Source organism: Coturnix japonica, chromosome Z (assembly GCF_054131305.1).
Source record: "Coturnix japonica strain WE chromosome Z, WE-NBRP24, whole genome shotgun sequence".
Classification (NCBI taxonomy): domain Eukaryota; kingdom Metazoa; phylum Chordata; class Aves; order Galliformes; family Phasianidae; genus Coturnix; species Coturnix japonica.
Window position 1 is genome coordinate 2,599,121 of NC_140702.1, and position 12,253 is coordinate 2,611,373.

The following is a 12,253-nucleotide window of genomic DNA, read 5'->3' on the forward strand; positions in this document are numbered from 1 at the left end:
GTTACTGGCTACGAGAGCTGTCAGCACAGTCACCTGTCAGGCTTTGCTGCTGTTCTCTTTATGTAGAGGCACAACAAGGTTCAGACACCTCACAGTGCAATTCTCACTTGGACTGTAAAGAAAAAGGAGGCTTGAAAAGCAGTGTGTGGAAAACAAAGAAACAAGAATTAGAACAACAGTGGGGCCATGGCACTTGTAGGAATTGCTCCGCCTTTAACAGCAGAGCGATTCAAGAAGGATGAGGGCATTGCAAACCAGACCAGTTTGGACAGATTAACAACTGCAAGTAGTGGGTTCCAAAATTCCAGACATCTCTCAATTTTTAGTACATTATAAATCACAATGCAAATTAATCTTCACATACAACATGGAATCTAAGGAGAAGTCTGACAAAAAAGACTGCACAAAAATGATGGATAATTAGAACACAGCAAATTGCTCTTTCAAAAACTTAGTAATAGAAAGAGATCTCTGAAGCTGCTGTTCTGTAAAGCCCCAAAGCAGTCGCTTGAGGCAGTTCAGGATTAGCCAGAGACAAACCAGCCAGCTGTGTGAACTGAGACCAATTGCACTTTTCTAGTCTGTGGCCACTGACAGCTTCTGAGAGCTACCAAGCAATGCAACCTAGCAGAATTCAGAAGGGAAACCAAGAGAGCCTACCTGAGCTCCACTGCCTTTAAATGCTCTGTGGAGAGGGAAGGGAAAGAGGGGAAAACAAACACCGCTCTACATCCCTCTGAGCCAATAGACGCTTTGCCCTGGATTAGCTCTGGTGCTGCATAAGCTGGGCTTCCACAGCATGTGTTCAGGTGGTAATCAAGGCCTCCCTGGAAGAACACCAAAAATAGAGAGAAATGTTTGCTTTAACAGAGTTTATGTCTTCTGGTCATAACACTTCAGAAGCCTCAGAGGCTTCTTCTCCTGTGTATTTTTTCATTCATCTTTGATTTTGCTTTCATTCAATGTGACCTCACGAAGCAAATATTGTCTAAAACCATGAGCATCACATGAATGTGGAGATCTCAAGCTGCTCACTTATCTAGTACCCTTGGCATGATGCTTTATTTTCCTCAGCTGATCAAACAGCCTGTTGGTCTAAATTACCTGTGAAAGGCTCTAAGTCTGGCCAGGAAAACTCATTTGATGACAAGTAATTCTTTTGGAATCAGTAAGTCAGACTTCCCATTCTTTCGTACCTATCTTACATGTTAATAAAGGCTTCTGGAAATCAGTTTGAAGATCAAGGAACAATTCAGTTCAAGCATATGCAATCACAGGATCCGTACGTCACCTGCAAAAGTCATTTTATTCTATCCAACCCCATGCTCCTATTACAGAACCTTGCATAAGACAGGTGATATACCTACAAAATTATCTACAGCTTAGACTATGAAAACAGGGAGTCTAGCTAGAGAAAATAATCTACCTGTGCTTCTGAGCAATCTGTTAACCACTCTCACACAGTTCAGGCCATTCCAAACAAGATGCAATGACATGTCAGCCACAGAAACAGCTTGATTTTAGGGTGTTTGTTTGGACAAGCCCCTGTTGCATACGGTGGTCAAACATGCATTACTTGGGGGCACATTGTATTTGATTTAACAGATCCTCTTACCTTTGGCTTTGCACAGAGTCCAAAGTCCATCAGCTTCTAATTGTCAATCAGCAGATTTTCCCGGTGGATGAGAAAGCAGTCAGGAATGATTTCCACCCAAGTGCCCAAGGAAACATATTTTCTCTTCTCTTCTTTCCTGCTGTGGACAGTGGTTCCCAGTCTACTCAAAGCTCGCTCGCTCTCGCTGTCTCAGAGATCTTCACTGACTGCTGGCAAGTTCCCATCTTCCAATATCCCAGGTGGGAAATACTAGCTTGTATCTGTTGGAAAGGACCTGGGGACTAGGAGGACAAGTGGTGAGAGACCACAGGCTGAATGCAAGCCAGCAGTGTGCTCTGACAGAAAAGAAGTACAACAAGATCATCAGCTGCATTAAAAAGCAGCACAACCAGACCAGGACAAGTCATTCCTGCTTCAACACTCATTGCACCACATCTACAATACTGTATCTGGTTTTTGGCCAGGAAGGATAACAACCTGAAACAAGTTCTGTGAATGAACTCCAGCCTGTGCAGGGGGCTGAAGCTCCCACTCAGAGAAGAGAAGCTGGGGAGAAAGATGTTTGTTCAGAGTGCAGAGGAACCTCATGGCAGCTTCTCAATGCCTGCGGGGTGGGGAGAGGGGGTGCGTATGAAGGTTGACTGAGGCTCTGGCCAGCAGGTCACGATGGGATAGTGACAGGAAGCAGTCATACACCAAAACAGCAGACTAGATAGAAGGAAATAGCTCTCAAAGCACTGAACATATTACCCAGAGAGAACATGCAGCCTCATCCCTCGCAGAAGGTGATGATGAGAGTGGGAAAAGCTCTTGTGAAACTTGGTCTCACGATTCCCAGAGCAGCAGGTTCAGGCACAAATCTCTACAAGTCACCTCCACACCCAGTTCCTGTCCAAGCCTATAAATCCATCAGCTTCTCAGATGGAAGCCAGTTACTTCTAAAAGGTATAGACAATGCTTTATTTTTCAGTGAGGAAAGGCTCCTTAGATAGAGGGATTTCATAAGATGCCTAGGAAAATGCTCGTGCTGTAATTATTTGCTTTACTGAGAGATACCAGCAGCTTACAGAATGCCAAGCTCTAACCTATTGGTGAGGAAATATTCAAGCCTTCCAGTACCTAACCTGTGCTTCAAGACTTCAGTGACAGAAAATCCATTGGATGGGGCCAGAGGAATGCATCTCACCCCATACCCTCTGTATAGCCACCATTTGTTTAAAGGATCACTCTTCCTTGAGGCACAAAACTAGAGCAGGTTACACAACAGACTGACACCACAAGGGCTTCTCTCTAGATACAAACTGCAGCAAAGAGCATCACAAAAATGTGAAACCAACACTCAGATCAGATCTGTGTCTCTGCTCCGCTCATTCGGAGCATCATGTTTTACTCCCCTTTCAGAGGAAGATACTTCTTCGAGGATAACAAATTCCAGCTCAGCTACAGAACACAGTACCACATAGCAATAATTATCTAACATTTCCTGTAGGGAAAGAATCCTAAGCACACGTTACTGTCTGAGTTTCAGCTGGGACTGAATTATTTTCTTCAGTGTCTGATGTAATACTACGTTTTCATTCTAGAGGCTGAAAATGCATTTAGAGAGTATCAGAGAGAGATAAGTAACAATGACAGCACAGAAAGCATGGAACAGCACCGACAGGACTCTCCAGTTCCCCGTTCTCAATCAGAGAATATATATCAGAATATATAAAATTTTCTACTTAATTTTCAAACCAATGAATCTTGAACCCAGTCTCCACTGAGATATATAAGAATCCTTTCATTTCAGCTTTATTTTTATATTATTGTCTACTGCTAAAGATAAAAACAATCAACTGAAGTGTGGCAGAAATTATTTCTTACCTCTAAGACTATAAATATTTCTTTGATGTCTCTCTTACATGATCCAATGGGCAAACATGTTGATGACTTCAGTTCTTCACGGCATGAATTTCTGTTTTAGCATGAGACAAGTCATCCTTAAGAGACCATAAAAGCATCACTACTGTGACATACCAGGTACCACATCTGACTGCTGTGGAACATAACAAGCACATATGGGACTGTACACAATTCAACATCAACTCAGCAATGACTGACATCACTCCCATAGAAATTCTGAAACAGAGCTGTGAAAACTGAGAAGTAAAACATTCAGCATTTTCATTGGCATTTTGGTAAAGTTGCTGTAATAATGTAATAATGTTGTAATGACATAATGTAATGATGTAATAACTTCCTCCACTTTACAGCCAGAGAACACTGCCCTCTGAACAATGAGGAACAAGATTTGTGGTGCTCTGTTAAACTTTTTCCAGCTCTACAGCATCTTTCAAAAGGCAATGGGACCAGTAGGCTGCATTCCTATGTACCATCCCACCTGCCCCTGTGTTCTAGAGAACTCCACAACTCCAACAGAAGATATTATCATATTTAAATGCCTTTTGGCTTACCCATAAAGTAACTTTCTCCATGATTTTTACTGCAACTTTTTCACCACTAAGAAGATGCCGCCCGAGTTTTACCTTTGCAAAACCACCTACAATTCAGAACACAGATGCTTAAAGTTGAGTGTGAATTCTTCTCTAATATAATATTACAGGTAAAGCAGAGTACCTAGCATACATTGTGTGTAATGCTTTAATTAGAGGAAGAGGTAATCAGCACCATCAATTTCCAACTGGATTCAAAAATCCAATTTCAAGTTTATTTAAATGAAACCTGACTTAGAGAACTGACAAGAGCTGTTAATCTATTCTCAGATTAATTCTAGAGTGGTGAGACAGACTGTTAGGCGTGCTGTTTCTGTACAAAGATGACACTTACCCGTTCCAACTGTTTCATGGAATTCCTAGTACTGGAGAATTTCCTTGTAGTCACTGACAGACATCCTGAATGTGCAAGAACTGAAGATCCTCCAAGCACGTGCAATGAGGAAGTGCCAGCAGTGTTCACATCCTACTTAGGACATATTCTTAGAGGCAGAAGGGACACTCGTGGCAGATCCAGCAATGCTCATCTTCTCACCAACGTGCATCCCCCTCTCACCCAGCAACAACAAAACACAGCGCATGAAGCTGGCTTCACTTAGGTTAACAATATGGAACATCCCTCAGGGCTTTGTGCCACAGAGCAGTAGCAGGGCTGGACTACAGCTTGAGGAAGCAGTGGAAGCCTTTCCCTGTATGGTTACAGTGTCCCTGCATGCACCCCACAGCCAGAGCGTTGCAAGCTGAGCTGCCTTGATGTTTCTTACACTCATCCCAAACTCTGCAAATGAAAACTCAGAATGCAGTCATGGCACGATTGAGCACGAGCGTGCCTTTATTCAGTAGGAGAAAGGAGGGGGTGTGAAGCTTGGCGGAACGACGGGACTCATCCACTGTTGTCTCACGAGAGTGGCTCAGAAGTCGTGCTGTTGCCCGGAGCCTGGGCCTCTTGGCCTGATTCTACCTGCCCCTCCAAGATGTTTGGCTTCTCCTCTGTAAAGCTGACCTGAGCCTGCATGGTTGTGCTGCTGTCGGGCCACTCGGGCTGTGCTTTCGCTGGGCTTTCCTGGAAAGGCTCTGGGTCACAGTCCAGGCTGGTGCCTGAGGTGTCTGGCAGGCTCAGGTCAGCAGGTTCATCAGGGATGGGGTGAATGAGAGCTTCAACGATGATGACATTTCTTTCTTCGTCACTGCTGTCATATGATAGGCTGTCACTTGAAGTGCCGCATCCTGTGCTTCCCATGAGCTCTATATTGATGGAAGCACAGGATGCGGCATCATCATATGAGCTGCGTCCTTCAGTTCCACAAGGGCTATAGTCTCCTAGGAACGAGTAGATGCACAGTGGTTAGTGTTGAATGTTCAGAAGATGAATCATGAAACAGGTTCTTGACATTTGGCATTTTTTAGTGGTGGTGGGCAGAAGCAAATATGCTTCTAGCAACAGTGTCACTGTCTTGAAAGTGATCCTCGTGCAGGTCCAGCTCTTGTGTTGACAAGAGACTCATTTGGGAAAGACAGGGGTCAACTGAAGATGTCAGGCACGGGCCTGAACTCCACAAGGAGGTACAAGCCCACTGAAAGCAAGAATTCTACCAGTGTTGCTGACAAGCAGTGTTTTGAAAGCTGGATTTGCACCCTTACCTGCCAAGACCACGACTTCTGCTTCAGAGGGCGCACTGGCACTGCTCTGCAGTTGGTGTTCGGCCATATGGAATGGTCTGTGCAGGCAGAAGCACGAACACCAACTGCAAGCTGGTGACTCTGCCCTCTTACTGGGAGAACTTGGTCTGGAGAGAGAAAACAGAGCATGCTGTCAGTCGCGGTGCAGGGTGAGGGAAGAGCTGCACTGAGCCCTTGCCAATAGTTGCCCATTGCCAGCACTGCCTGCTTTCTGCTGAAACACAGCTTAGAAACACACTCTGTTTCAAACAGCAGAGGATGCTTCCATTCCTACAGCTCAGCCCTCAAGTCCTGCTGGCTACATTCTTCTCAACCATGTCAATCAAGATACAGAGCATGTGAGTAAAGGCTACACAGCTGGACAGGACAGGAGCTGGCAGGCTCATATATATATAATGGACAAATATTAAACCAATAAAACCCACCCAACCAATGAAGATACGGTCTGGAAAGGGAAGTCCTCTTTACCTCTTAGATGGAAAATCAATGACAGTGTGGAAGGCCCCAGGTACAGCTGCGGGGCCTTCCTCCACTTCGATCTCGCTGCTCCACGTAGCAGTGGGAGAGCTGCTCTGGCCGCTTCTCTGAGCCTGTGCCTCCTGCAGCGTGAGCAGCTTTGTAGCAGGAGACACAGACTTGGGCCCGGCCAGAGAACTGTGCCCTGCAAGGGAAAAACACAGGTAAGACGGAGGATCAGAAAGCAGCAGCACAGCCATCCCAGTTCTGCATTTCTCTAAGACTTCCATATCCGAACCACTCAAAGAAGAGGAGCTCAAACTAACAGTGTGCTCAGAGGTATGCTCGTGGCAAAGGACACAGTCATAATTAAGAGCAGCTCACTATACTGAAACAGGCAAACAAAAAGCCTAGAAAAACTAGGGGGCAGGGATCTCAGAAAGCTTTGCTGCCACAATTCAATCAAGCTTCAGCTGCTTGCAAAATATCTTAACAGCAGTGACAGTTTTCTCCATGTAAGGTTTGGGTTTGGACACACTAAGGACCCAGCAACAGGGCACCATATGCTAATCTAAGCCCAGAAGCCTGCTGTCTCCTCGACAGCAAAACCATTTTCAAAGGTTTTGGAGAAGCCCTGGATTGGATCAAAGTGTCAGATCAAGCTAATGGAGGAAGACGCTCACCCTCTCCCACGGCTGATGTGGTTTCGGAGCAGAAGATGACATCTGTGTGACTGATTATGAATTCCACAACATCTGTCTGTGTCTGCAGCTCCATGCAGGCAGCTTCACTATTGGAGCAGGCAGATGGGCTCTGCTGGGATCTGAAGAAAAGGCAGATCTTACAAGTTATTTCCCCAAGATCATTTCTCCAAGTCTGAATTTCTGTAGCCAAAAACTGTCAAACTGGGCTCTGGAGACTTCCGCAGTGGGCAAACAGCGATGCCACTGACGAAATTCTCCTGGATGATCAGGGACACAGCAGTCCCAGCTAAACAAGTGAGTAGAAACTGTCATCTAGAAATTGTGTCCCTGGGGTAGGAGGAGAGCAGAACTAAGCATCGTGTTGAAACAGAAAAAGAAGTTTACCTTAAGAGGTTTGGAGCCCACACAATAGCTAAGTTGTTAGCGTCCATGCTGGTGTCGGAGCACTTCCCTGCAAGAGACGCCAGGTGTCTCATTAAGTACGCCAGGGTCCTGGAAAACAAGAGAGGCAGATGTTCACCACCAAAAAGCAAGCTGTGCTGCAGTGCACAAAACAAACATAACTTCATCCAGCTCAGCAGACCTAGTGCAGCACTGACCTGTAGTGAGGAGCGGGCAGCTGCTGGATGGCGTCCTTCATTCTCTGCACCCGCTCCTCCTCTTCTGCAGCACCGGCAGCGTCCTGGAAAAAGGCAGGAAGGGATTCAGACACCAATCAGCATAGATAGCTGCCACAGGTTTGTGAACCATGGGACAGTGCGCTAGTGGTCAGCACTGAGGCAGACTCGATGCCTTCCAAGAGGTATCAGGGGAACACAGCAGCACGCAGCCTGTGCCACCAAGGCCAAGCATTGCAAGATCTGGGGGGCTTTACTGCCTGATTACATAGTGCAGCTACTCGCAGCAGGGATTTTTTCTCCAAAATGCTAATAACCCCATTCTAGCAATAGCTGGGGAACAGCATAGGAAAGGGAATTCTCACAAGCATTGTGAATAGCTTAAATAAGCACCTCCTGGCACCACCACAAGTGCCATCAGTGAGAGGCAGGATATGACAAAGACATGCCTCATGGGGCTAACAGGAAGAAGACCTCAGAGCTGGGGCACTGCTGCAACCACTAGCCAGGACGCCCAGGGAACAGGTATGTGTCATTTCCAAGACATTCCCCAGTGCTTACCAGGAACTTGTCATACAGCTCCTCGGTCAGCAGCGGGTTTGGGAGCTCCCTGAAATACATCTTGCACAGGGAGCTCACGCTGTGAATGTCCTGGACGCTGAGCTCGGGAACCTGCTCCGTATCGAATTCATGGCTGCAGAGAAGGACACAGAATTGGGCAGAGGGCTTTGAGAAAGACGAAAACAAGTCCACAGCCACACAAAATAGAGTCAAGAAAAGGAAGGGGATCCTCTGAACACCCGCAGCATGGCACGTGCCCCTACTGACAGCTGTGTCAGTCGCAGCACTCTTACCGTAGTCGCTGGATCTTGGACTTGACTCCAGACAGGCGGTATATCCCCCGCACCACGCCATGATGCTCAATGAATTGAGCACAGCTCTGCAGGACCTGGGGGACTACAGAACAAGAGCCAGCGGTTAGCTCAACTTGCCCAACGAAGGAAGATCTCAGGAATGGGCTGTTCCTTACCATCACGGCCAGTGCGGAGAAGGTGCTCCCCCAGGTCACAACCAAACACCCCTTCCTTCTCTGGCTCCGGCTCCGTCGCTCTCCTGGGGCGGGCCTTCACCAGGGAACGAAGGAAGGGGATGAGCTTGCCCCGTCTCCTTGGCACTGCACAACAAAACAAAGAAACCAGTTCATTTCAGGCTTGGCTCGGTTGGACAAGGCCAAACATAATGCATTTGACAAAGCATGTAACAATGGGAAGAGAATTCCCAACAAGGACACGCAAGAACAGATTTTCCCTATCCCTGGAGGTGCCCAAGGAGCTTAATGCAGTCCTCTTGCTAAGCTTGCTGAACTTGGGTATTAACAAATCCCCTGAAACTCACATTTTGATCCCATTTTACTAACCCGAATTATCAAATGTAACATACGTACCTGGCTCTGGCAATGAGTTGAGGAGGGAATCGGGAACTTTTCCACTGATGAGTTCAATGCACTCACCAGGGAAAAGCCCAACCTGTAATAAGAACAAAAAGACAGGTGGGCATTAGACCAAACACAGAGCCAAAGGGAAGGTCCTCTGACACCAACACAGGGCAACCGTTTTCATCCAGAAGCCATCCTGTGCAGGCAGAGCAGCTCCAACCTGAGATTCCTGACTCTACTCAAGTTGTGCTCTCTGCTCAAAAACGTGTGCCTACCTCAAAGCCACGCTTGCCTCTCCAAAAGGGGCTCAGCTCCTTTGGTGGCATGTCAATAATGCACACCAGATCTCCAACCTGCAAGAGATTGAAACGTCAATCCCACATTCAGCAAATCTGGTAGGAAAACAGATCTCAAACGACTGCCTTCTTCTATGCATGACAACAAGGAACGCCTGTAACTGCTTACCTCAAGGGAGAGCTCACCCGGCCCCTGGGCGACGTAGGTCTTAATAACATGGGCCGCCGCAATCGCTGGAACGTTCAAAGATGACACCACACGCTCCAGCTGCGGCTTCCGCATGTTATCAGCCTGCAAAACAGAGAACAGGCCATGGTCAGGGGCTGAGGACAAACCAGGAGAATTTCAAGGTGAGGAGCACATCTGCAGAGAAAGCTGCAGCAAATGTGCTCCGTCCTTATCAGGTGCACTTCAGAAGGAGCTGCACGTCTCATCACAGTTATTTTTCTTCCTGGCGTGCATTGCCAGGCCATGCAAAGATGCATCTCTCTCTACCCAGACTAATCAGCAATGGCACTGGCGCAGACAGTTGGCCAGGCCTTTTTTGGCCCAATCTTTCCTGCAGGAGAGTACATCTGCAGCTCCTTCTAATGGCTCAACACAGGGAACAAAGACCAGCCAGAGCTTCATACTGTACCTCCGTCGCCACCAACTGAGGCTCACGGCTGATCCCACTGCACGCAGCACCCATCACAGCAAGTGTGAACAGCTGGAACAGAGCAGAAACACACTTCTGTTTTCTCTATTCACACAGCACAGTATGGACAGAATTCTTCAGAACTACATTCACATACCATGCGGCAAAACCATGCAGGGGAAAAAACATGGCACGTACCTGGCAGTGAGATCACCTCAAGCTCTCTGCAGCAGTTCCTTGTCGCTTTGCTCAGATGATATGAGAGCAAAAGCTGCACCGAGGCAGTGGGCGGAGGGCGAGGAGAGGAGAGAGAAAGAGCAGGTCAGTGAGCAGGGCTAAGACAGTCATGGAATAACACACACAGCACAACTGTCCCATCCACTTGCTGCAAGACATGCTGAGTCTCAGGCTACGTGATGCCTGTCCACCCAGCAACTTTACAATGCTTCCACTACTGAGCAAAGACAATGGAAGAAGCACGGGACAGGTGCCAACTTTACTGATACCCCCTTTGGAACGTGTGTACCGGGGAAAATTACGTCTGATGGTCCAGAGTAAGCAATATGGTGCTGTGAGCTCCGACAGCCAGCAGTTCTCAACACCTCACTGCCCACCCATCCATCCCACGCCAGCTCAACTTACCTACAAGCTGCTGCACACGATGGTGTGAAGAAAAAAACACTAAAGGAACTAACTAACTAACTAACTAACAACACTAACTAACTAACAACACTAACTAACTAATGGCACTAACTAACTAAAGTCACTAACTAACAAACAGAACTAACTAACAAATAGAACTAACTAACTAACGGCACTAAAGGCACAAGACCAAGAAGACAACCAACCACTCCAACCACTAGCTCACCCACAAAGGAACACAGAACGCACCGCTCCTCCCCTCATTCCAGCCGCTTATGACATCACCAACGGCCAACAGCCTGGTCCACCATGACCCCCCACAAGGCGGGGAGCCAAGACCACTTGGTCACATCTGATTCCAACACGGCACCACAACATTCCAGGACTCAGTGTGGGCTTGGAATTCTATCCTGGTGTGGCAGCGCAATGGGAGGTGTTAGGGCACAGCTGAAGAGCTGACAGACAACGGACGTTTCCAAAGGAGGGTGCCAGATTAACTCTCAGCATTCTCTTGCGGGGCTCTTAGGGATGCTTCAAACCCATTTTCACTGCCTAGCTCATTTCTAGAAAGTCCAGTTGAGAAATGCTCACTTTGTCTGGGGAACGCTTCTATGCATCATGAATTAAAAATAAAATAAAATGGGCACGCGACCCTATGAAACTTACCTCTCTGCTCTTGCTGTCAGCCAGACACCTCAGATGAGCATGACGTGTCCCTGCTCCTGAATGAAGATCCACCCAAGTCTGTGTTCCTCTCTGCTCCATCACAGGGTCTAAAAGAAACACAGACAGAGATGATTGCAAGATAATTTGAGCAGACGAATAGGAAGGATGCACATGAATTCTCTTTAGCAAGAAATACTACTTGAGAATCCACAGACAGTTTTTTGAGAGGTAGTATGAATGATGAAGAGAAAGAAAATAGATTCATTAAAATAACCTAGTTAATTATCTCCCCATCAAAAAAGCAAGCTTTCTGGGCACTGTTACCAGCAGCTCCTAGAACACCTTGCACCACAAACTGCGGCACATACATTTTCTTCCCACAGGTCCCTCCCCTTTCTCATTACTGTCAGATTCACTCAGGTTAAAATACATGGATCAGAACAGCCATTCAGTTCTGATGAGGCAGGATCCCACCACCGGGATGTCCCCCAGTCCCATTCCCTGCTTTTCCCAGCATGGGTTGGGAAATCAACAGCAACTGACATCACCTACCCAGACTTCTGCAGGGCCTTCCATTTGGTCTCACATCACAGCGAGAAGCAGGAGAGCTCTCGTGGCACAAAGCTCGGGGCTGCAGAAATCAAGGCTGCCTCTAAGATGGTGCTTCAAACAAAATGTGGAACTGGACATGAGACATGAAAGACAGGGCTGCATGTGCAACATCAGCGCTTCCTGCAGAGCACATCGCACAGCTGTAGGCACACTGCAGAAGACTCACACAGCACCTGAGAGGTAACAGCTCAGGAAGGAAAACCTTACCCCGGGAACACAGCCACAAGCTACTCTCTTCTTCGTGGCCTTCCTTCACACTCAGCATTTCCCTCAAGAGTGCTGCTCAAGGTGATGCTGTCTCCAGCTGTTGGCCACTTGCACTGCTGGATGCTGCACCCACAGCTCATTCTGCTTGGGGCAAAGCCTGCTGGCTTCACTGCAAACCACAGGCACAGGC

General features: G+C 47.3%; 1 protein-coding gene across 2 annotated transcripts; it reads right to left on the bottom strand.

Moving 5' to 3' along the window:
- Positions 1 to 4,920: 4,920 nt before the first annotated feature.
- On the bottom strand, positions 4,921 to 12,028 carry LOC146753453 (rho GTPase-activating protein 32-like). Of its 2 annotated transcripts, XM_085530528.1 has the most exons (16): positions 11,797 to 12,028; positions 11,245 to 11,351; positions 10,135 to 10,207; positions 9,937 to 10,008; positions 9,468 to 9,590; positions 9,278 to 9,355; positions 9,012 to 9,093; positions 8,598 to 8,741; positions 8,422 to 8,524; positions 8,129 to 8,261; positions 7,550 to 7,632; positions 7,335 to 7,442; positions 6,930 to 7,069; positions 6,259 to 6,451; positions 5,752 to 5,897; positions 4,921 to 5,430 (listed from the first exon to the last, which is right to left on the bottom strand). In XM_085530528.1, exons 4-16 carry the CDS (start codon positions 9,988 to 9,990, stop codon positions 5,009 to 5,011), a joined length of 1,809 nt encoding a protein of 602 aa, XP_085386654.1. In that variant the 5' UTR covers positions 9,991 to 10,008; positions 10,135 to 10,207; positions 11,245 to 11,351; positions 11,797 to 12,028; the 3' UTR covers positions 4,921 to 5,008. The 2 variants fall into 2 exon arrangements, with proteins under 2 accessions (XP_085386654.1, XP_085386655.1); XM_085530529.1 differs by lacking the exons at positions 11,245 to 11,351; positions 11,797 to 12,028 and adding an exon at positions 10,579 to 10,741.
- Between the last annotated feature and the right edge of the window lie 225 nt (positions 12,029 to 12,253).